Consider the following 23,822-nt stretch of genomic DNA (forward strand, 5'->3'; position numbering starts at 1 on the left):
TATTAAACATAATTATATATAAATAATAAAAATAAAAAATGTAGGAGACGCATGTTTTGGCTGTATTTCCACTAATTTTATTAGTTTGTTTTACAATTTGGAACATAAAATTAGAATTTTAGATTCTTCTAATTTAATTTTTTTTAATAGAATTTTTGTTTTGAATTGAATAATTCAAAATTTCATGTAGTATTATAACTACCCAAAATGAAAAACTTAACCTTTTGATTGTAGAATCTCTAACTACTTTGAATAAAGAATTATTATTTTAGATTTTTCAATCGGAAAAACCTCCAAATTACATAATGAGAAAATAAATAAAAAATCAGGGTTATCTCCACTCGTTGCCCGAATCCTTTTCCAGAAAAACGAAATACTTATCCAAAGGAGTTAGCTAACTTCAACCTCTTCGTAACCATGACCTCCAACAATATTTTTTCACAACTTTAACGTCCAAATCAAGAACTTGTGTCAATTGTCTGGATGTAATAGGGCAGACTATCTACACAATCTCTATTCAAGATATGTATGTGAACATTGAAAACGTATGCATCTGCGAATTTGAATAGAGATGTAACCAGAGAGAAATAAAATCCCACCATTGTCTTATTGTAAAATGATTGACATTATGACCATATATTATCTTAAACACTTCATCCTACAAACCATATCTATCTAACAAATGCAGCTTTACAATTGAATCTCCGAAATAATGTGTTCCTATATCATGCCAGTGCTTCCAAATGGGTTGTTATTATGAGGGTGAGAAACAGGATGCACAGGAAATGCCCCATATCCTGCATCTTCGAAGGGATTTGCTGGGCTCATCAGCATATGCTGCTGCAGAGGCTGATGCTGATATGGTTGGTAATGACCGAAAGGATGATGTATATGCTCTTGAGAAATTGTTGCCATTTGTACGTTGGGTGGGCGAGGGAAGCTAGTTGACAAACCAAAAGGATGTTGCACTTCGAATGGGTTTGGAGCTGGCACTCCAAAAGCAGGTTGTTGTACATATCTATATGCTCCTGGATCATATATGCTGTTGAGGGTGAGAGAACTCAACCTACCAGCCTGATATTCAATGAAAAAAATTTGATAAACACAGCCGTTAATTATTTTTATTAAACAATCTAGCATGTGAATAACCAAACAATTAACTCTTGATTTTGCTTAATAATAATAAAAACAAGTTGCATAAATTAGTAAACACTAATCTGGTATCCGAAAAAGAGGAATCGCCGCCAAATCACTAACAAACTAATCAATATGACATGACATTGACAAGAGAAAACCATGTGTAACATTATAAAAATGATGTTGGGCAATAAGAGATTAAGAGCGATCTAAACAAGCTTCTTGGGTAGAATCATGTAAATACTCCTCTTCCGAGTAATTTATATTTATGTATTCTGAAACAGTACTACAAATCCTATACATCACAAAGGTAAGCAAGAAGCAGACATACACTATAATTCTGCAATACATCACATTAGACTCCAAAAAATAATTCCTGAACGTGTCATCCAATGGTCCAAACAGCTGAATCATGAAACACTATAATGAATGCTAGGTTTTTTTAATTTTATTTTAATATTCAACGGTAAAAAATTCAAAAATTAAAATAGTATTTTAAAAATCATATGATGCCTTAATCTTGCAAGCCCATAATAGAATAAGAAGTAAATTTTAATTATATCAAATCTCCTGCTTCTGGTCTAAAATAGAACCAGTTCAACATCCAGCATCCAACTGAATTCAGTGAATGGTATCAATTACATTACTTTGACTATATAGTATGGTCAATGAATGCTTAGTATCTGATTATTTCTGAGAATAATTTAAAGTAAAGGGAAATAAACACACTAAAAATGTAAGAACGACCTACCAATTGTCTCTCATTGACTGGAGAAACAGTTGTACTTGGAGTGGAGACCAGAGCAAGCTCCCATCCGGTTGGATCTAAATCTCTGGCCGGATCAGCACGTGAATCTAAAGCAGTAATTCATATATATGCACAAAACAGTCGTACATATTATCTACCAAACCTCACTGAATTGTAGAATTTTGAATAACCAAAAAAGCTCACCAATTTCGGTAGGGACTATGGCTAGGGCATGAGCGTTTCTTTCTTCTATGAAGGATGCATCAGATGTACTGTCATTCAACCCCTGCAACCACGACAAAGAATGAAGAAAGTTGAAGAAAAACATAATCTGAAATAACTGAACCTTCGATTAAAGTTTCACCAGTAAATCTCCAGTTTCAAAATAGTTGTGAGACGGTGGAGGAGGAGCAAGCTCAGAATTTGAGACAACATCATCAACTGGCAATGAGGGCTCCTGTTCTTGAGATAATTTATTGTATTCTATTGTGGGAACATCATCTGGTCTGTAAGTCAGTAACTGTTGATAAAAAAGAGTATTAGTGACCTAGAACCTAATCCAAAAGCTCAATCTTCCGGAAAATAATGCATTGATGTCTGGAATCTATTAATAAAAAATGTCAATGATAAAGAAACCCTGACAATTATTCCTTTATAAACAGTGAATTATGTACTTACTAATGGCTCGCTTGAAACTGTAACCAGTCGCGGTGCATCCTTTATGTAATCTTCCATGGTAACAAGAAATGATAGTGGAGGCTATAAACATCAAAACGTAAGCAGTGAGAAAAATTAAAAATGAAAGATAACTTTACTCTAAATTGATGCAATAACAGACATATACCTCTGTTAAAACAGGAAACTGAAAATTCCTAGCAATTTCCAATCTTTTGCATATTTCATAGAAATCAGAGAGACTTTCTGCCTGTAATCGCTAGGCATATCAATACAGGCATCATGAAAAAATATATTACAAAAGCCTAGTGGCATACAAATAATCACCTGCTGGCCTGCACGTTTATAGACATCAAAGGCTTTGATAGCTTCATGCCTGAGCATCTCAAAAAACTACAAGGAAATAAAAAATTATCACTTACCAAAATTGTACCCGTTTTATTTAAATTTGATACTATAGCGTAGGTAATGTATGTCCGTTTACCTTATCAACAAGATTGATAATGCCGTCATTAATAGCACAATAAATTTTAAAGCTTTCTTTTAAAACCTAAAATGATCATAAGAAGAACATCAATAGCAAAACTAACCAATTCCAAAGCAATCTAATATATGAACTTTTAAAAGTATATAACTTCTATATAATTGAACAAATGTTTCAAATGAAAGGTATAAACACAAGAGTGTGATTTGTGAAATTAAGGGAATTTACAACTACAAATGAGGCATCATTACAATAAATTGTCACCATAACAGTTGGCCCTGAAAAGATTATTGAAAATCAGTTCTCATATTACCAGGGACCCAACATGGCCAGCACCACCATTTTTCAAGGAAGCAGTAAATAGTTTAGATACGTGTATGTTTTTCCAATTGATGCTTGAATTTCATAGCCCAGCAATTTAGTTTTCCATTGTAGTAATACACAAACAAACAAAAAAAGAGAAGTGTTCCACAACTTCTAAGATCAAGTGATCAACCAAATTATGCATCAGTCAACTGCACAATAATATATCATAATTTCCCCTAGGCTATGGCGATGTAAGAGTACCGATAGAAATCTATAATAAATGACACACCTAGAAAATTGTTCTTAGAAAAACAAACTAATTTTATTTCTAGTCTATTTGAAAGTTCATAATGAATATCTTGACACAATACATACCAGGGCCAGGGCATATTGTATCACATAGCTGCTAAAAGCTGCTCCTTCTGGCTGAAAAGTCGCAGCACAATTGGTTAGCCATTATTCAAAAACAAAATACAATACTGATAGAACAATTTTGGAAGAAAGAAAGAGAGGGAGTGACAACATAGAAAAACGACAATGAATCTCCACAGGGTTCAGAAATTCAGAATATTACACGGCAACCAACAAGGCAATAGAGAAGCCGCTGCAAAGCAGGCAAGTGCTCCAATAGCTCCTCACTGTTCAAATCCCTTGTCCTGCTATATCCCTGCTTGGACCATGGCATGAAAACCTCAAAAAATAGTTCACAAAAACACATTTCAAGAATTATGAAAACTACTTTAAATTGAACCACGGGGTTAGTGGGGTGGGGGGGGGCTCACTATATACAAGGCGTTATTTTGAAATTTTCAATTTTACTCATTGATTAATACTATGATTCTGTCTCTCCTTTGTAATCCCTGTCCCTGTCCTAGTCTCTTCTTTCAATCCTCACTTTTGCATTTATATTAATAGTTTTTTTTTATATTAATAGGTACTGCAGTCTCCTTAAAAACCATTCACTAAATCAGGGTAACAAGATAAAAGGCAGAAACGTCCTTTGCTATTTTCTATCTACTTCCATTCGTGTATTGTGTAATATGTTCAGGCTTTACTTGTCCTGCATGACTTGCAAAAAGACAGAGTACCAATTATTCATTTAATAATAATTGAAACAAGCTCAAAAGGAACATAATTTGATACAATACAACTAGTTTATTTGTCAAATATCAATGGTCATGAATCAAATTAAGTGCTAATGCACAGAAAATGCACCAGAAGATAGTGAGTACAAAATAAATATCCAGCAGGATGGCCGTGTCTCATGTTAAATAAGAATTCTATAAACTATAATGCTAAATAACTTGGCTGTAATTTATCTATAACAGTGTAGAAAGGAGATTTTTTTTTTCTTTATGTACATATTTTACTTTTCAATATACCCTTTAATTTAAGTATCACCACTTTATTCCTTTCTTTCTCTCTCATCCTATCTTCCAAATAACCACAAAAATTGATTTTGATAGCTTCAAATCTCTTTGATCTTAATTTTAAATCTCTTAAACAATATCTCAATTTAAACAAAACCAAATAAAAATAAATAAATTACACAAATAAATATGAATTAAAAAATCTACTAAAATTAAAATTAACATACCCATTAATAATAAAAATAATAAAAATCATAACAACAATTAAATTTTAACTCAACAAAATAAAATATGATAAAAATGAAATAGTCACACTAGAGCAAGTGTTTTGACTAGTAAACTATAACGTTAAATAACTAGTGGCAGATATATGCTAGGCTGGTCAGCAAGCACAACATACAACACTAACTTAACAAACTTCTGAGTATATTTAAAACAGTCATGGAAGTCTGAGAACCTATAGAACAAGCAATAAAATATTAAAAATATACACTTATACATTTAAAGGAGGTAAGGTAGTTTTTGTAATCATTTTTTTCCAGGCAAAAATTGTCATATTGATGATGCTTTTTTACTTGATTGGATTGGATATCAAAAGAGTAATCACAGCTTAATGGAATGGAATTACCTTGCCACTCACTTTATTGCAATAAATCTCTTATTTTATCCGAGAGAGCGAAAAATACCTTTTCTTGCCCAGCAACAGGCTTAGGTAGACGCTCAGCTTCAATATCATACTTCAGTATCCAGAAACATTCAAGTCTTTCTTCCAAATATAATGCATAAGTACGAACCCAGGCAGAACATTCCCAAGCTGCAATAAATGCCATCTTACAGTCAAATTATGTAACTAAGTTATTGAAACAAAAACACAAATCTAAGATAATTTGTTAAAGCTTCAACCATAGCTAAAAATCATTAAACTGATCTATAGGTCCCTATAATATTTGGAGATTTCCATTAAGGTATTTATATTTTGTAAGTTGTTAATTGGGTCTGTAAATTTCAAAAGTTCTAGTTGAGTCCCCCTTCTGTAGTTCTGCTAAAGAACTGTCAATGGTATGCTGAATCCAAGGACCCATTTAAAATTTCGTGAAACTAAGGGAACCAATTATATATTTACTGGATCCCGAACGATTAAAAGTTTTCTATTTGGGTCATTAAATCTAGCTTACCATTAGAAATTTCTAATGATAGCAATAAGGAACTTGAAGTAAAGGACCGACCAACTTTCCAAAAGCTTGAACTGTATTTTACAACTCAAACACCCTGCACCTAAGAGCCATTTGGGCTTGAAGAGTGAACAATGCACGGGACAAGCCCACCTGTTAAAATATAACTTCTTATTTATTTATACAAAGAAGTTTAGTTAGTTGAGAAATCTTAAGTTTCAAAGAGCGCTCACAACGGTATTTACACATTAGCCAGCAACAAATTGCCATAAAATAGCTCTCACATGATCTCACATTACCCAGCAACGTCTTTTTTCCCTCTTTCGCACCTTCCACACGGCTAAAAAGGCAACGGTTCCATGTAGACACCTAAGGTAGTAATTATTCAAATGAGAGACAACTTAAGTTATTATTCAAGCTCTTATCAAATGTGAGATTATTCAAAAGCTTCACTGTGAAACTTGCTAAGAAAAGCTAAAGAAAAAGAGTTTATTTGATAAACTTCTATGTTAAGAGTATTGAAATGAATTAAAGAGAGTTTATAGGAAGGTTATAAGCTTCTAGGTGAACGTCTCATGAGTGATTTTATATCTAATAGGCCTAATTAGAAATTTCTTAAGACTCTATGGACCCAATTATAAGCTTTAACACATGGAGATCAAATAAAAAACTTATAGACTGGAAAGGGACCTATAGATAAATCAAACCTAAAAATATGAAGACATAGTCAAAAATTAACCTATTGGGCTAGAATCATCTCTGAAATTAGAAAGTTGGAGTATGCGCCCCCTCTGTGCGAAATTAAGAAATTCTTCTCTAAGAGTAGGATCACCCTCTCTCAATAACCTATGAATGACGATTAATGTTTTCAATGCCACCTGTTAACAAGACCAAAAGAATTGAAATATAAGCGTTGTTAACCATTAGAAGTTTATAAGCTATATAACTAGACTAGAGCAACCAACTATTGAAAGTTATGTAAGAAAAAAACACAAAAATTCATAAGAACAGTATTGCAAAGAACAACTTCAAAACCCATTACACAAATTATCTATTTGACCCAGCGAGCAGTCAAAGTATATTAGATATTATGAGGTTATCAAGAAGTCAAAGCTCCAGTAAAATCAACGAATACTTTCATATCACGGTAGTTCAAATTTGATGCAAAATTCAATTGATTTTTGAGTTTCACAAGTCCAACTACATCATGGAAAAAGAAGCTGGTCACGTTTACAACCATAGAACGAAGAGTGATGTTAAGCAAAATGATGAGTCCTCGTCACAAAATTTGACACATCTTAGATCAAGGTCCTTTTAAAAAAATTCTCTTAAAAGTTTTCTTCAATCTTCCTCCACCCTTATTAATGCCTATCATCCATTTGCCAATATTTCTGACTATAGTTTATTGAAACCATGTCAGGCAAATTTATATAACCTCCTCCATAGGCAACACTTACTTTCTTCTAAGCAAGTCCATTCACTATCTTATCTTTTCTTGTGTCTTTCACATCTCTGAAATCTCATCTCTGCTATATTTAAGTTTTGCTCTTTTGGTACTTTACATCACAACCCTGTGTACACAATCTAAAAATCATGCCTGTTGCATTTCTCTATTTCATCTGCATATTTTGAATCCCAAGCATTAGATATCTCCCTCAATCAATCAACGTCACTTTTTAAGAAAGAATTGCAGATACCCCTAATATCCCCATAACACTCTATGCATCCTCATACATAACCTCACTACATTCCAAGCACAAAAACCAAACTGATTTTCTTGCATACTGACCCCTCCTTATTTATTTTACCAGAGTAAATAAAATCCCGTCAGATGTTACTGGACAAAAAAAAAGAGAGAGAGAGAGAGAGAAAGAGAACTACACTCTACAATATTTAAAATTCACTTATAGCTTGATAATCCATACAAATTTCATTTTGCCATTACTGTTCTAGATTTCACATCTTCACACATCAGTATCTCTGTAGGAGTCAACAATACTCAAAACAAATATCATAACTTCCAAATATTTACTTTTAATTAAAAAAGGTCTCACATCTTGTAACAGCCACATTTGTAAAAGACGAAGCAGAATTTTCACGGCGTGCAACAACTTCAAATTGAAAAAAAATGAAACGCAACAACCAAATTTCTCGTTCTCATAAGTGATGAAAATTTCTAGTAACAGAACACACTCATTGATTGAAAAATATCGAAATCACAAAATATGGTGGGCACTGAATTCCTACCTAATTTTTTAAGTTTTTACTAATTTAGGAAAAATATCGTAGAACACTTTACACATCTGCATCTCTGCGGCATACAATCAACAACTCTCAAACAAACAAAAAACACCATAAATGGTTATATTTAGAAGAAAAAACACAAGAATCACAATCATTTCACGTCATAAAAACGCTGAAATCACAAATAAAAAAACTACCGTCCAGTTTCGCGTCTTGGCCAACCGACGCGAAAGCGCGTGAATGCAGAAAGCAACATCAGCTCTAGGCCGTGCAGCAGAAGTTGCGAGCAAAATTTCTACAGCGAATGCAGTTTCATCATTTTAGAATAAACAAACAAACAAAATTCGAAGCCACAAATAACAAAACAAATAACGATTACGAGAGACGCACTTCGAAGGTATCTCTCCTTGGGAGGACACACGACGTGGTTGGTGGCTTTGACTACGGCGACTTCCAACTCCTAACAACATGAACAAAAAACCGATCAATGAAAAATTGAATCACATTCGATTTAACTAATGAACGAAAAAACGAAAACGAAAACGGAATTGAAAGTGAGAGACGATACGGCGTAAGAGCTATTGACATGAGCGAGACCAACTTTGGTGGAGTCTTTGAGAGCGCCATAGGCTTTTCTCCAACTCTGAAGAGTGGCCATGGTTTTGTTCAGAGTTCAAACCCTCGATTGGTTTTGTGTTGAATGAATGAAAGTAGAAAGTGAAGAAGTTTGTGTGAGTTTCATAAAAAAAAAAAAAAAAACTGAAACGGAAGTTTGTTGGTGTATGGAATGTTTCTTTCCGCATGAAGAAGGAGTTTTGGTCTTTGGCTGCACTCACTGGCTGTGCGTGTGCGCGTGACCATCATTATTTTAATCACTAATTAATTAGTTAATTAATAACGGTCCATGGACTTTTTTAAAAAAAAAATATACCCTTTTATTATTTATTTTGAGAAGTCATTATCAACTATGAGGCTCGATATGTATGGAACACTTATATAAATAACTTGTATCGATAAAGTGTTTAATTCAAAAAATATTTATTAAATATCTTACGATTCTAATATTATGATTAATTTATATAATTTTTAATTATATAATATATAAATATGTATTTTCGTGTTTTATATTTTAGAAATTATATATATCTCTACATGTTTGTTTATCGTATCAATGTTTATGTTTTTATTTATATTATATAGAAAAGGAGGTGTATAATAGAAAGTGAGAGAAAGTAAAATTAATCATTTCATCTAAATATATATAATCCACATTAAAATGTTTAATTAAAAATAATTAAGTAATAATCGTTTTGTCGTGTTTTATTTAATTTAGAGAGGTCGGTGAGTAGTTAGCTGATTTCTCAATTTTATTTTTTCGTTAAATATAATAAATTTTGGTTTAAATTTTTAATTAATTAAACTTAACCGAGTCAATGTAGTTTTTTGTCAGTTTGTTGAGCAGAATGGGTAAGTTATTGTAAATATTTTGACAAGTTTTCAATTCCTACAGGATAAACAAAAAAAAAATTCTAATAACTATTAAAATAATCTTTATATTTAATTTTTGTGTTGTGAATAAGTTTTTATTTACGTAAATAGTCGGGAACATGAGTTGTCTAAAAAGATATCTTTAAAAGGAAATTATTTAGCAATTCATTGATTTGTATTTTTTCCTCTTTATTATAAATAATTTATTTTCTTAAATATCAATTAAATTCTTTTTATTAAAAATCACATAAAAATATAATATTATCAAAAATTTAAAATAAAAATAAAATATATTTATAAAAAATTGTACAAATCTTGAAATAAAATATCAAATAAAAGTAATATTGATGTAAAGTAATTATAAAAAAATGTAAGTAAATATTTATAATTAAAATTTTGTGACAATTACGAAAAGTATCTAATTTATTATGTTTGTAAAAGCTGAGTGAGAAAATATTTTAGATATATGAATAAACTTATCATATAAAACAAGTTAAAAGATTCTATATAATGAAAATTATGTATTGGAAAAAGTTCTTGATATTAAAGGAAATCAAGATAAAAAATATTAACAATATATTATTTGACAAATTAAAAAGCATTTTAATAACTTAAAATAAAGCGTGTAGAATATTTAATAAAGGATAATGATACTTTCATATTCTAATATTTAGATACCTCACTTGATAACTAATAATATTATTATTTTATTTTAAAAAATTATTTTTATTAATTGAATATAATATTTTATTCTTAAAAGGGGTTGAAAAATAGAAGTGATAGAGAAAAAGATGAGTATGAAATAAATTTTATTTTTTAACAAATTACAAGTCTATGCGATCTAGATTGTTTTGATATTAAAGTGTTTGGCCAAATGAAGTTGAGTCCTATACGATTCAGACACATCTCTTAAATATTATATTTGTGTCAAACACATGTATCAAACATCGATAACACCCATAAAACACTTGTAGGACATCGATAACACCCATAAAACACTTGTAGGACATCGATAACACCCATAAAACACTTGTAGGACATCGATAACACCCATAAAACACTTGTAGGACATGTATCGTGTCTAATTCAAAAATTATTTGTTAAATTTATCACAATTTTAGTATGATCCTAACACAATTTTAAAAATAAAAAATATATTAACTTTCTAAAAATCTCAAATTTATTATATAAAATTTTATTATAATTATAAAAATAAGGAAGAATTATTTTAAAACCAATCATGAAAATATTTTTTCCTATCCTTATAAGTTGAGGCAATAAAGTGCATTAAGCAATAGAGTTTTTTATTATTTAATTTTAGTTTGGATTTGCCACGAAATATTTTATAACTTCTAAACATTAAAATATATTTAAATTTATTTTAAATTATTTTACTTTTTGAATATTTTATTTGAATAAGACAGTTTAAATTTTATGAATTTTAATATTTGTATATAAATAAAAATTTAAATTATTACTAAATTAAAAATAAATTATTTAAATATATTTTAAAAGTTAAAATTATCAACATTAATATTTTGAGAAAGAGATATTATGATCGTTCAAAATCTGATACACACAACAAAACGAAAAAATATATACTGATATTAATAAGGGTATATTTGGCATGAGGTGCGTGAAGAGATTTTGCAACACTCAATTTGAGAAAAGTGTTACGGAATAATCAATTCAAAACATTGCACAAGAACACACTTCTCATTTTTGGATTATGGCGTTACCGATTCATTCAGTAATCTGAGAATTTTCTGGATGTATGCTCACAGGAGGAGATCGTCAAGAAAGGCGTTGGTGAATGGTAATTTGATGGCTCCAGAAGCTATCAGGAACAATGCTATCCAAATTGGAAGCATCCATTGAACTATGAACAGAAAGATTCCTTTTCCTGCAACAGAACAAGACAAGAATCACGTTAAAATTAGGTTAAATTCGAAATGAGATTGGAGTTGTGAGAGGAGAAGGTACTGGAAGAAGTGATTTTGGCCTCGGCGTTCGCGGCCACCCACTCTCCCGTCTCCCTCATCTTCTTCTGCACTCTCCCTTCCATGGCTTGCCCCAGGAACAGGTCCATCACCGTCTTTCGCATGTCGGAACCTCTGTTCATCAAAATGAAGAGCAAGTCAAGCACTATTCGGCGAAGAGTGAGAGGAGAGAGGAACCTACGGCAGAGGAAGGGGTTCGGTGTCTCTGAAGCTTCCGGCGCCGACTATGCGTTGCATCTGCATGACGGAGGGTTTTGGAGGCTCGTTCGGAAGCTTGGTTCTGCGGGGAAAACGCTTGATTGGAACGGAATCGGAATCTGAATCGGTGGTTTGGGGAAAGTTCCCACTCCCAAGTGTGGGTTTGGTTACATTGCACATGCAGAACATGCTTTCTTCTTTCAGCTTTTCTCTCAACGGCTTCTCTTCATATAAAACGGATAAGACCACACCACCCTCAAAATATCTCTTATTGCCTTACAAACCAAACAAGCATAATAATAATATCTTTCCTCTTTCTTTATCATATCAATTTTTATAATAAATAAACAAGAATTAAATTTTGCTACATACCACTCTTTTCTCTTCTTTTTTCATGAAACGACAATCATGTATAGTTTTTAAGAAACCTCAACATTTTCATGTTTTCCAATAATAGTTTTAGTCATGGCTATAAAAGAGGTAATGATCTAATTTTCTTAAGTTGAAATAAATCTTTACTGAATAAAAACATTATGTTACTCTCATTAAATTATATAACGAGGTAATAGTTTAAGATTTTTTTATAAAACTAATATTACTTTTTAAATTTTAAAAAACTTGTGTGAATATTTTCAACAATATTTTTCATCTACTTAACAAATTTTTTTATTCACGGGAATCATAGTTCTAAAATATTATAATTTCAATAAATCATTATTTTCATATATGATCTAGTACCAAACACCCTTATGACTAATAAATGAATAATTTACTATAAAATCATTATCAAAATGTATAGGCAACATTATATACTGTATTTTTCAATAAAATCTTTCTATTTTTAATTTCTTAATCATTATCTCAAAAATGTTATCTTTAAAACAATAATTAAGATTAAAATACCAACATAAACTCAAATAAGTTATAAGTTCTCAACTTGTTTGATCAACAATACGCACATTGAAATCATATTTACTGTTTCTTTATTTAAATTAGGCATAAATAAATAAGAATAAATACTTTTATTCAATGCATTGTTTTTAAAATAAAAGCAACTTCAGGCTTTACAAATTTAAGATAGCAAAACTCAGAATACTTCCAAATACGTTGTGTCTATGAGAAAGAGTAAATAAATTCTTTTACACATTTAAATTATTAGATTACACAATTGTACCAAAAAAAGTAGATTATACAACGAGGAAACTGTTTCAGGATTTGCACCCTGAACTCATCACGGTTGCAAAATCCTGAGTAAAAGAAGTGCCCGTTCCCAGTGTGGTCTGTTTGACAGAACTATTCTTTTTAAGACCTGCACGGCTCCAGCCGCCACCAGTGCTGAATGGTTCTCATTGTTCATACTCAGATTGTACAGTATTGCCAAGCTTGCTTCAACAGCCCTGTCACTACCTTCTTCAACCAGATTCACCAATGAACTTATTGCCCCCTCTGAAATAATAGCTTCGTCTGTGGAATCCACCACTCCTTCAGATATTATTCTATTAAGTTCTACAACAGCAGTTTCTTGTGCTTTTGGGGAGAATGAAGTTTTGATCTGTTCTAGAAGTCTTGGGATTGTCTCATAAAGTGTAACTTCCACATTTATTGGATAGAAACTGGTGAGGGAGCCAGAGAGAGAACTCAGTTTAACTAGGCAAGCAGCTACCCAGTCTTTGGTGTGGAGAGGAATATTAGACCTGAGGATTCCACGAAGCAAATCAATGAAATGGGGGGCATTTATTTTGTTGCGGAACTGCTCGCAATCGAGTAGTATTGTCAATAACCGCGATGCCGCAGATATTGCTAGACCAGCTTCTTCAAATTCAATTGCATATGTTGCATAAAACTGATCTTCTGCATCAGATTCCATGTCCCCTGCATAGGCATAAAATGTTGAGTTGTTTTTTTATGTACAGACAGTACAGTCTAAAGAAGGACAGTGACGTACGTTCGCACAGACATAGAACAACTTTGTATACATGTGAAGAGCTGAATATGATATATACACTCCATCTCCATCCCCGTTAGAGGTGGTGCTGCAATTGCTATGTTTTGGTTGTTGATGGTGTTATCTTTTGAGTGGTGCATTGCAGGTTTATGCTTAATATTTGGGGAATTAGGGTTGCTTTGTTTTTTTATTGGGCTGCATTAAATTGGGGGAAACTTTGGTGCACATTTTTTTTTATTTGGAGTGTTCTGTTTTTTTATTTGGAGTGCTCTGTTTTTTTATTAAAATATTTCTTTCATATGAAGTAATCTCTTACGAGTATGAGTTGAGTCTACGGAGTTCTCACAAGTCTACGTAGACTCTCGAGTTTGACAACCTTGCACCAAAGGAAAATCTTGGTGCAATTCTTGAAGGCTTATCTCAAGAATTTGATTCGATTATTGGCTTAAATAAAAGTCAAACTGATGAGGTCACTATTGAAGAGGTTGAACATCGTATCCGTGCTCAAGAACTACAACTACAGAATGATCACAAGTCTTCATCCAAATCCACTTTTTCATGATTTCTCAATCTTACACAATCTGGTCCTTCAAATCTAATGCCTCTTCTGATAAAAAGTCCACACAGCAACAACAATTCTCTTCTGATGAAAAATAACTCCTTCCAATTTGTTGATTTTTGCAAATCTAATCATGGTTGGAGTGGCAAGTTTGGATGTTGTCATGATGAGGTTGAAGTTTTAGTTCCATTCAAGGCCAAGTGCGTTTCAAATATGCAAACACAGCCTCCATATACTATTATTGTTTCAATCAGCAATACCCACAACAAACTTGATCTGGTTACTTTGATGCTTTATTGCTCATCATCTATGAGATCTGTTGGAAATCCCATATTAGCTAGAGATTAGGACATTTCATAGTTTATAAGTGAGTGCAAACCTCATCTTATAAGTCAGGCTTAAAGTCCACTTCTTAAAAGGGTATCAAAGTCATTTAAAGTTTATTCTAGCAAGAAAGTTTGTTGGACTTATTAGGTCTCTCGCTATCGGGTAGTTATCAGACCATCCATAATATATAGTCTCACGCACAAGTTCGTAACCTCGGCGTGAAGGGATTGTGTTGGAAATCCCACATTGACTAGAGACTAGAACATTTCATAGTTTATAAGTGGGTGCAAACATTACCTCATAAGCCGGTTATATAAGTTTGAGTTAAGCTTAAAGTCCACTTTTAATAGAATCAATGAATTCTATGTCTAATCAAATGTTTACCCCTTCCAAATATTGGGCTTACGACTTCTTTTCACAAAGACAAACATATTGGAGGCATCAACGAATGCACATTCCCTCTCCTTAAATGTTTTTTTTTTCCAGCAATATTTGTGTAACTTCTTTTTTTTTACTGCTCTACGGTATAAAAAGCCCTATATATAGGATAGTATCTCAGTGGCTCAATCATCTTTTGTATCTTTCACAGACATTAATATATTTTAATTATGGTAAATCCAATAAGATACAAGCTAAACAATTTGTGTGTTTGATTATAGATATACCCAAAATTTGACATTCATATGCTGACAACAAAGAGAAGATATTTTGCTGCAACAAAATGAAAGCACATAACAATATCTATCTCTAAGAGAGTGGGGAAAGGTGTGAGAGTGATAGAATGATGTCAAACTTATAGATATAAAAGAGAAACATCAATAATGACTCATTTTTCACTAATTAATTAAAGGTGGCTGGTATATAACAATATGACAATAGATATTAGATAAGATAGGATTTGAGCATGAAGAAAAATAAGAAACAAGTAAAAACACACAATGCATGTAAAAGAAGAGTTAAAAATAAACAATGGCAAATGCCACTGGTTATACCAGTTGACGAGATTCAAGTTATAGTTGGTGATAATAAAAAGCAGTTAAACTATAAAGGGAGAGCCAATTTCATCTCTTACCCCTGCTTTTACATCTCTCTAAAACCATATATTTTGAAACAGAAATAATGTTTGGTCATTTTGATGTACTTGTTATACATCCACACACAAAAATAAAAGACATACCAAACAGCTGAAAATAATATGCACTTGTATTGTAACAGAGCGCATGCAAATATTATTTACCTGAAATTTTCAAAATCTTTTGCTGAAAAGCAGAACTGAGACCAGATTCAATATCCAAAGATAAAATTGGGGACAGGGTGGAGTCAATCAATGCCACAAACTCAAGCACAGATGCAGCTTTTTCTTGTAAATTAGGAGGAGAGGACTTCAGAATCTCAACAAGGTGTGCAATCAAAACAGAATCTAGTATGTCATTCCTGAAAGATTTAACACAAAAAGTCAGTGCTAACTACCACTAAGTAGAACACTTAGGACCTGTTCCTGGATCAAACAATACAAAAATCGATATTGAACTCAATAATTGAGCTTCAACAAATCCAGGACCCTTCTAGAAAATCTGGTTCAGGTCCCTTTAGAAACCTTTTGAGTATGTTTTTGATACAGTTTGTTCAGTGCTACTAAACCTGGTTGAAACACAGTCACTTTTTGCTCCACCATATGCATTTTCAGATCCATTAACTGGTCCATCATAAAACTGAAAGGAATCAATGTACTTGACAATCAATGAGAAAAAAAAATCAATTCTAAAGTTCCTGCAAGATGTGCAATACAAACCTTCAATTGCTTTTGTTTACTGAGGTCACATATCCGAGCTAGTATACTCAAAGACTGTAGAGGCATATCAGACCATCAGCCAAACCTCATTATTCTGGAACCTTGCCAGACTTAATTAACAGAAAAGAAATAACAATACCTTTTCCACAATAGTTCCAGCTATCCCTGACCGTTTCAAAATACTAACCAAAGGACCTAAAACCCCTTCAGCTTCAATTACCTGGCAAACAATATTGCTGCATCCAGAAAATCACAAAGAAATGATTACAATTTGTTAAATATGTGATATGAATTGATTGCAATAAATAGGAAGATATGACATAATTTGATACAGAAATATCTTAACCAAATATTTCCTGTTATTAGATGTTATTTTCTTCCTTATTATTGTATATTCTTTTCTTCATCATAAGTAAGAGACTCGTGTGCTCAAATCACACAATTACTACCAATCCTCTCTAAATGGTTTTAGATTTCTATACTTTTTTACCTTCCTTTTCCTTTGCCCCCTACATAGTGCCTCAATACTATCCCATTACCACCATCTTCTTTGGCGTTACCCACTACCGACATGCTGAAGAAACTTCATGTTTACCATTGTCACTGACTCATACATTCTCTATGGAGTCTCCCAGATTTCTCATGCAAGCTTAATGTCTTCCACTAAAACTAGTACCTTATCCTTGACCACTACTAGCAACCATTCGAAGAACCACCTTTTTCACTTTCCACAACTATAGATGTGTTCATTTTTATTTTTATTTTGCTACAACAGGTATGCTCTCTATACGATTTGCTCGGGGTTGTTCACTTTCACTTGGTAACCTAGTCTCTTTGAATCCTCTTTGGTTGCAGAGGCAGGAGTGCTACACAAAAGAATCATGTGGCATGGTGAAAGGTTTCCCTTTGGGGTTTTCGCCCCTTGGTCTTCACCTAATTGTGGATAAGGGGAGTTAAATTGAGTATAAACTCTCTTGCGATGCCACACAATCAAAATCATCAAGGACACTGGAGGTACTTCCTTGGTATAGAAGTGGCACAATCCAAGAATGGTTTGGTCATATCACAAAGAACATATGCTCTCAATATTCTAGAAGAAACAGGCATGATAAATGCTAAGTCTATAGACACCAATGGACCCATGATTCAAACTTGTACCTGACCAAGGAGAACCTTATTCTGATCCTAGAGATACAAAAGGTTAGTTGGTAAGTTAAATTACCTCATTGTGACTTGTTCTTACATCACATATGCAATGAACTAATAAGTCAATTTCTAAACTCTCCTTGTCGAGACCATTGGGATGCAGTCATACAAATCCTAAAGTATATTAAGAAGGCCATAGAAAAAGGTCTCATTTATGAAAATAAGGGAAATCCTCAAATTGTTTGGTATTCTAACGCTAGCTAGGCAGGGTCACTAAGTGATAGATGCTCCACTTAAGGTACTGTGTTCTTGTTAGAGATAACTTAATATCATGGATAAGTAAGAAACAAAAAATTGTGGCAAAATCAAGTGCAGAAGCAGAATAATGGACAATAGCATTAGTCACTTATGAACTCATATGGCTTAAACAACTTCTCAAGAAGCTTAAATTTGAAGAAAGTTCTCAAATGCACCTTGTATGTGACAATCAGCCAACTCTAATCCTATCTTTCATAAGAGGAACATATTGAGGTGAATTGTCATTCATAAAAGAAAAACTGGAGTCTAGATTGAGGTGAATTGTCATTGTGAATTGTCATCACAAGATTTCTCAACTTTAATGAACACTTGGCTAACATATTCACCAAGTCTCTAAGAGGAACAAGGATTGATTATATTTGTTGCAAGTTGGACACATTACCTACTATATGCTCCAGCTTGAGAGGAAGTGTTATAATTATAAAAATAAGAAATTGGTTTTAATAATAAAAAATATTGTTATAATTATAGAAATAAAGAACGGATCTTATGTAATCAAAAGTATCTAGATTATATATGTATTGTTCAAAACAATTTTATTAATTAGAGAATATCAAATCTCCACTATTTTTTGTTCTTAAAGAATATAAAATCTCCTGCAACAGTGCTTATTTCCTTTTATGCTAATATATTATAATAATTATATTGATTCTTTTTCTCGATATAATGAAGCCCTTGTGTTGTCTCAGAAACACGCAGTTTCAACTCAATGTTTCTCTCTTCCCTAGAGTTTAAAATCAACAATTCAAGTTTTCACAAGCAAGTCTTATTACACTCAAAGTTGAGCTCAGCTCTTTTCACAAACATTATCCATATGATGTTACTTTTGGCTTTTCCTTGTAGATGATAACTTCTTATTATACACAAATTAAATATTTGACACATTTTCAATAATTAATAGAACAATAATTTATCTCTAACTATAACAATCATATCCCAAATTTCATGGTTTAAAGTGGAAGATGTTCTTTACAGCCTTTTTTTAGTAAGAGATTTCTAAAATATCATCCATTTTAAATAACAATGAACTGATTTATATTCGGGAAAAGAAGTGGCAGTTTTCCACAGCATCATGAATACAAACTTAAAGCTGCAATTATAAAACTATGAACTATATTTTGATGATTTTACCTAACAGACAGCCTTTCCAAAGCTTGTGTTACCGCCAACTGGACTGCATCGTCATCACAGTTCAAAAGCCTTATTAAATTCTTAATTACTCCAGCCTCCCTGAATGCAATACGCATATGTTCATTGATACATGCGGTAGCAATTGATTCCGCGGCCTTTATTGATGCAGACTTATCTTCCAGTTCTAATATCAGTGCTAGACGAGCAACACCATCCGTCCAAGGTAAAAGTGCAAACCTCAGATCATTAGAGGAATCAGAATGAGGTATAGTCTTTCCTTCCCTTTCTAAAGCTCCAACACGAGCAAGGAATTGCTGTTGGGTTCGTCCAAGAATTGCACTGACCTTTGCTTCCTCTAAGTTAGCATTCTTGTCATCAATGTTTAATCCAAGAAGTAATTCCGAAGCACCATATTTGGATGGCTGTCTAGAAGTCCTTTCAATTTCTGTACCATCAGGTAATGTGGGCCACAAATGTAAGCCTGGGGTGAATGACTTAAAGGCCGCAGAACCAATTAATGGCACAGGAACCAGGCCTTCCTCCATAACAAGAATTTTATAATCATTGTCCTTAAAAAGTTCTAGCAATGCATTCCTTGCTTCCTTCCTAATAACTTTAGATCCTTCCAGATCAGATGTTAAGAACTTTGCCTGAAGTAAGAATAAACACAATCACATTCTTGTCTATTGTAAGCATCACGAGAAAGGAACTTCGATAATACAATGCAAATATCAATAAGTTTCAATATATCATTCCTTCTAATTCTTCTTTCTTTTTCCATTCAACTTTTATTGGAAGGAATTACTGCCATTCTTTAAGTTGAAAGCAGGGGATTAGTGAAAAGACCAAAATACAAAATAAACACAGAGATGTATATACTATATTTTACTATACTAATGAGAAACTAAATAATTGTAATTAATTATTCACTGTTTACTTAAAAGGTTGAGCCGTTCTTTTTTTATCTCTGATCTGATAAATTATTCAATAATTTCCACACACAAATTCTCCTTTTATAGGGCCGAAAACTCTTCCAGAAATTCCAAAATATAGGGTAGCTTGCGTCTTCCTCTATCCAAAAAATAAAATCACGTTTCTAAGGAGCAGGAGGGGATCTAGGTTGATATGGAATGGGACTCCCCACCAATTTGTCTAAGAGACTTCCATGCAGAGAACTTTATCATCCTAAGAGCTTAGTGTAAATCCAGGAATTATTGTTTACCCCTGGCAGAATTCATCTTAACATGAATCCAAATTGACACGGAATGGGACTCGTCACTTGACCAATGAGGCCACAACATCAAGAGCTATATCATCCAAAATCTTAGTGTTTTGGGCCCCAACCCAGGAATTGTTGCTTGATCTCTAGCAGAATTCATCTAAATAGGAATTACATACTACTCACAGACCAGAATATAAACCATTACAGCATGCACAAATTAATTTTTATTGCAAAAATAACCACCTTCCAATTATTAAACTCATAGAAAGCCTCACCAATTTTGGTATAACACCCGCTTCGACCATTATGCCGTGGTTAACACGGCTCAGTGCTAAATTTGCCAAAATGCCCCCTGCAGCCTCCTTCACTTTAATATCCTCGTCTTCAAGGTACTTAATAGCTACAAGCAGAATCTCAGTCTTTGAAATTTTAATCCAGAGCTTCTCATCAACAGATAAATTCCACAGTGTAGTCAAACTCTGCTCCTTTACCTGCAAAAAGGGTTTTAGACATTCTAATTTTCTACACCAAAGAAACATGTGGAGAATGAACCCAAAATTGCCGTATACCAAATTCATACCTCAGAAGTCAAGGAAGATTTCCTCAGCAATCTGTTTATCTCTTCTATTGCTCCACTATCAGCTACAGAATTTCTATATAGATTGACTGAAGATAGTGATCGCAGAAGGCCTGCAGCTGCCTCACATGCAGAACTAGACTCTGATCTGAGGAGGTTCACAACAAGATTAATACAACCAGGAAACTGCATTAAAGTGTCTATACACTTCTTTCCACCGAGTGAATATTTCCATAGTGCAATTATAGCTTGTTCTCTATCCAGAGGGTCACGATCGAGGCCTAGCATACGAACAAACAAGGCCACATAACCATCACCGAGGCCAGAAGATGTACTTGTTACTGCATCAACACCCTGAAAGCAAAATTTAATCATTGGACATCACATGAAATGTTTTGTTGTGGCTAATATATGTTATCAGAAAATCTATTATTGTGGCTGTCTAAATTCTGCCTCCCCTGTATGGTCATACAGCATAACATCTCAGACAAATTTTCAAAATCATAAACATCTACCTTCAACACAAGATGGATACAACAAACAATCAAACCCAGCTATAATATGAAAATATGCGTATGTTTGCAAATCTATTCTTTGTTTTGTTTAAATCTGTTTTTAATTACAACAAAAACGACACATTTTGATTTAAATCCTTCAGAAAATGTTTTACTGGCTTTGCCCACATTAATTTATTTTTTTAAGCAAATCCTATCATCATTTAGTAGTGATGTGGCATGCATCTACACACACTACATCAACAACCATTTGTACAGGGATTAAAAACCATGAAGGATTTAAATCACTTGCAACCACGATGTTGGGCACTACATCAAGATTTTTGGTCATATCCGTCACATTTGTCCATAAGAAAAATCTAGAAACAGACTCTCTCCCATTGGTTGAAATTAATTGAAATCACAAAATTCATTGGGTCCTACAATTTCTACAATGACTCTCTCTCTCTCTCTCCTGATTTTGTGATTTCCAATCCATTTCAAATTTGAAAGTGTCTTCCTAGCACTCCTCTCGCCCATAATTTCCCACAATGCTACGAAACCGCAACCGATGAGGTTATCTAACAACCTTCACAAACCCTTCAAACCTAATATTTATTCTTTTCTCCAAAAAATCTCTCAAACAGGAGGAAAAACAACAATTATTATATCTGTAAAACAAGTTCCCAAACACACTCAATCTCCGCATGAGCATCTTACATCTTAAACCCAATAATTCAATTACATCCCCAAATAATTTCAATCAGTAATCACAGGCCGCAGCATACATACATATACATACATACATACATCAGAAAACAATAAAACTTCCCAATAAGCACCAAAAGAACGGTTAAATAACACAAAAAATATAGAAAAGCGGCGTGCAAAATAAAAGATGCGTTTATCCGCAACGTACCGGCGGAGAGGTTGCGTCGACGGCCCCATCACGAGCGTCATTGGTGGCCCTGGCAACGAAAGCGAGTTTGGAGATGGATTTGGGAAAGATTGCGAGTCTGTTTCTGGGAGGAGCTTCCGCGACGGCGACGGGTGGAAGGAAATGCGAAGGGTGGAGCTTGGAGGAAGGTAGGAGAGTGAAGGCCAACATGGATAACGGTTATACAGTGCCTGAACCAATGTGAAGAGAGACGAAGAAGAATATATACATAGATTTTTCTGGAACTGTTTCAATATTCTTTTGTTCGATGTGGTACTCATCTACATGAATAAAATTCTTTTATAGCATTTTTTATTTTTAATTCAACTATTCTATATTTAACTAAATATTTATAACACTATATAAAGAATGACATTTTTTAATTCTTTTTGTTCTTTTTAATTTATCGTATTCTATAGAGGGGTAATCTTTAACAGGGTTTTTTTAAATTAAATTATTTTTATCAAATATTTATAAGATTGTATGAGAAAGAATAAACCTTTTATATTTTCATGATTAAAATATAAATATTTAAATAAGATAAACGAAATTCGCAATATAACATGTAATTTTAACTTTCAATCAAAACATCAAAGACACAAATCAACATTTGATATAGATATTTTAGATAACATAGTCATTATAATCAATTCAATAAATGATACAACTATCCAATATTCCAATTGTTTTTTTAATTATAAAAACTCATATTTGGCTAAAGATTATGTGAAGACATCATTTAATTAATCACATGTATTAATTAGTTCAATGACGATCACTTTTACAAATATGGCCTTTAATAAAATGAAATTTAATTTTTATATATTTGGTTATAAGATGATAAATAGGATTTTTTTAAGACTAATAACATTAATATTATAAAAATAGGGTTTAATTTTTATATATTTGGTTAATGTGTTTTTTTTACAATAATAAAATACAATTCTTTTGAACAATGTTGATATTTAAGAGACATACGAATACTAAGTTTTCAAGTGTGTAGGTAATTCACTAAAGTTGGTTACTGTATAAAATTACAAAAATACCCTTGTGTATAATTTCTACTAAACCGGAAATTTTGCTGCAACTTTGTGTGATTTGTTTATTTTAGCTCTAAACTCCAGTTTTGTTGTCCATATTGAAGCTCTTCACTCCAATAAAAATCAACTCAAAATAATATTTTAAAAAATCATAAATAAAATAATAAGTACTAGTCAAAGAAAATAAATACAAAAACTTATTCTAACAAGTCAGAGAAAAGAAATACAAAAACCTATTCTAACAATATAGTATCAATACATCTTATAACAAAAATCTTATTTTATATACAAAAATACAAATTTGTATCGGTCGGAGTCGGACGGACCACGTCATTCGGTATCAAAGGCCGTTTGATCGGTTAGAGTTAATGTATCAAGGTAAATTAAAAAGATACGCGATAAATCAGGTAATTTCAATTAAGTTACGATACAAATTAAATTTGGTCCATCAACGAGATAGTTTATTACAAACTTTGTAAATAAGCATGTTATACAATAATAAGGTACATTTT

The 23,822-nt window shown here is 32.6% G+C and overlaps 3 protein-coding genes across 7 annotated transcripts; all 3 read right to left on the reverse strand.

Moving 5' to 3' along the window:
- Nucleotides 1–566: 566 nt before the first annotated feature.
- On the reverse strand, nucleotides 567–8,973 carry LOC137806193 (putative clathrin assembly protein At2g01600). Of its 3 annotated transcripts, none has more exons than XM_068606181.2 (15): nucleotides 8,705–8,973; nucleotides 8,527–8,596; nucleotides 8,334–8,431; nucleotides 6,632–6,770; nucleotides 5,407–5,534; nucleotides 3,925–4,017; nucleotides 3,726–3,776; nucleotides 3,045–3,110; nucleotides 2,888–2,953; nucleotides 2,730–2,810; nucleotides 2,564–2,644; nucleotides 2,250–2,405; nucleotides 2,090–2,171; nucleotides 1,889–1,992; nucleotides 567–1,074 (listed from the first exon to the last, which is right to left on the reverse strand). In XM_068606181.2, the coding sequence occupies exons 1-15, from the start codon at nucleotides 8,792–8,794 to the stop codon at nucleotides 721–723; spliced, it is 1,659 nt and encodes a 552-aa protein (XP_068462282.1). In that variant the 5' UTR covers nucleotides 8,795–8,973; the 3' UTR covers nucleotides 567–720. The 3 variants fall into 3 exon arrangements, with proteins under 3 accessions (XP_068462282.1, XP_090156685.1, XP_090156686.1); XM_090300559.1 differs by having other exon boundaries at nucleotides 3,874–4,017; nucleotides 8,705–8,916; XM_090300560.1 differs by lacking the exons at nucleotides 5,407–5,534; nucleotides 6,632–6,770; nucleotides 8,334–8,431; nucleotides 8,527–8,596; nucleotides 8,705–8,973 and having other exon boundaries at nucleotides 3,874–4,064.
- Nucleotides 8,974–11,208: 2,235 nt separating this feature from the next.
- CRR3 (chlororespiratory reduction 3) lies at nucleotides 11,209–12,112 on the reverse strand. The gene is made up of 3 exons (XM_068606182.1): nucleotides 11,806–12,112; nucleotides 11,608–11,738; nucleotides 11,209–11,527 (listed from the first exon to the last, which is right to left on the reverse strand). Exons 1-3 carry the CDS (start codon nucleotides 12,009–12,011, stop codon nucleotides 11,403–11,405), a joined length of 462 nt encoding a protein of 153 aa, XP_068462283.1. The 5' UTR covers nucleotides 12,012–12,112; the 3' UTR covers nucleotides 11,209–11,402.
- Nucleotides 12,113–12,827: 715 nt separating this feature from the next.
- On the reverse strand, nucleotides 12,828–22,548 carry LOC137806195 (ARM repeat superfamily protein). 3 transcript variants are annotated; one of them, XR_016519407.1, is made up of 9 exons: nucleotides 22,253–22,548; nucleotides 20,843–21,193; nucleotides 20,538–20,753; nucleotides 19,041–19,690; nucleotides 16,585–16,681; nucleotides 16,446–16,499; nucleotides 16,295–16,349; nucleotides 15,891–16,087; nucleotides 12,828–13,694 (listed from the first exon to the last, which is right to left on the reverse strand). XR_016519407.1 is itself a non-coding variant. In XM_090300012.1 (9 exons), the coding sequence occupies exons 1-9, from the start codon at nucleotides 22,439–22,441 to the stop codon at nucleotides 13,054–13,056; spliced, it is 2,448 nt and encodes an 815-aa protein (XP_090156138.1). In that variant the 5' UTR covers nucleotides 22,442–22,548; the 3' UTR covers nucleotides 12,828–13,053. The 3 variants fall into 3 exon arrangements, 2 of the variants coding, with proteins under 2 accessions (XP_090156138.1, XP_068462284.1); XM_090300012.1 differs by having other exon boundaries at nucleotides 15,891–16,096; nucleotides 16,306–16,349; XM_068606183.2 differs by having other exon boundaries at nucleotides 16,295–16,365.
- Nucleotides 22,549–23,822: the final 1,274 nt, after the last annotated feature.

The sequence above is a fragment of the Phaseolus vulgaris genome, chromosome 3 (genome assembly GCF_051622355.1).
Source record: "Phaseolus vulgaris cultivar YP4 chromosome 3, ASM5162235v1, whole genome shotgun sequence".
NCBI lineage: Eukaryota > Viridiplantae > Streptophyta > Magnoliopsida > Fabales > Fabaceae > Phaseolus > Phaseolus vulgaris.

Coding starts and splice junctions, on each gene's coding strand:
- LOC137806193 (XM_068606181.2), bottom strand. CDS start 8,794: ATGGCCACTCTTCAGAGTTGGAGAAAAGCCTATGGCGCTCTCAAAGAC. Junction 3,111..3,725: donor TACAATATGCCCTGGCCCTG/GTATGTATTGTG, acceptor TGATCATTTTAG/GTTTTAAAAGAAAGCTTTAA. Junction 2,406..2,563: donor CAGTTTCAAGCGAGCCATTA/GTAAGTACATAA, acceptor TTTTATCAACAG/TTACTGACTTACAGACCAGA.
- CRR3 (XM_068606182.1), bottom strand. CDS start 12,011: ATGTTCTGCATGTGCAATGTAACCAAACCCACACTTGGGAGTGGGAAC. Junction 11,739..11,805: donor ACCGAACCCCTTCCTCTGCC/GTAGGTTCCTCT, acceptor TTTGATGAACAG/AGGTTCCGACATGCGAAAGA. Junction 11,528..11,607: donor GGCCAAAATCACTTCTTCCA/GTACCTTCTCCT, acceptor GTTCTGTTGCAG/GAAAAGGAATCTTTCTGTTC.
- LOC137806195 (XM_068606183.2), bottom strand. CDS start 22,441: ATGTTGGCCTTCACTCTCCTACCTTCCTCCAAGCTCCACCCTTCGCAT. Junction 16,682..19,040: donor TTGGAAAGGCTGTCTGTTAG/GTAAAATCATCA, acceptor TTCTGGATGCAG/CAATATTGTTTGCCAGGTAA. Junction 16,366..16,445: donor GTAAACAAAAGCAATTGAAG/GTTTGTATTGCA, acceptor GATTCCTTTCAG/TTTTATGATGGACCAGTTAA.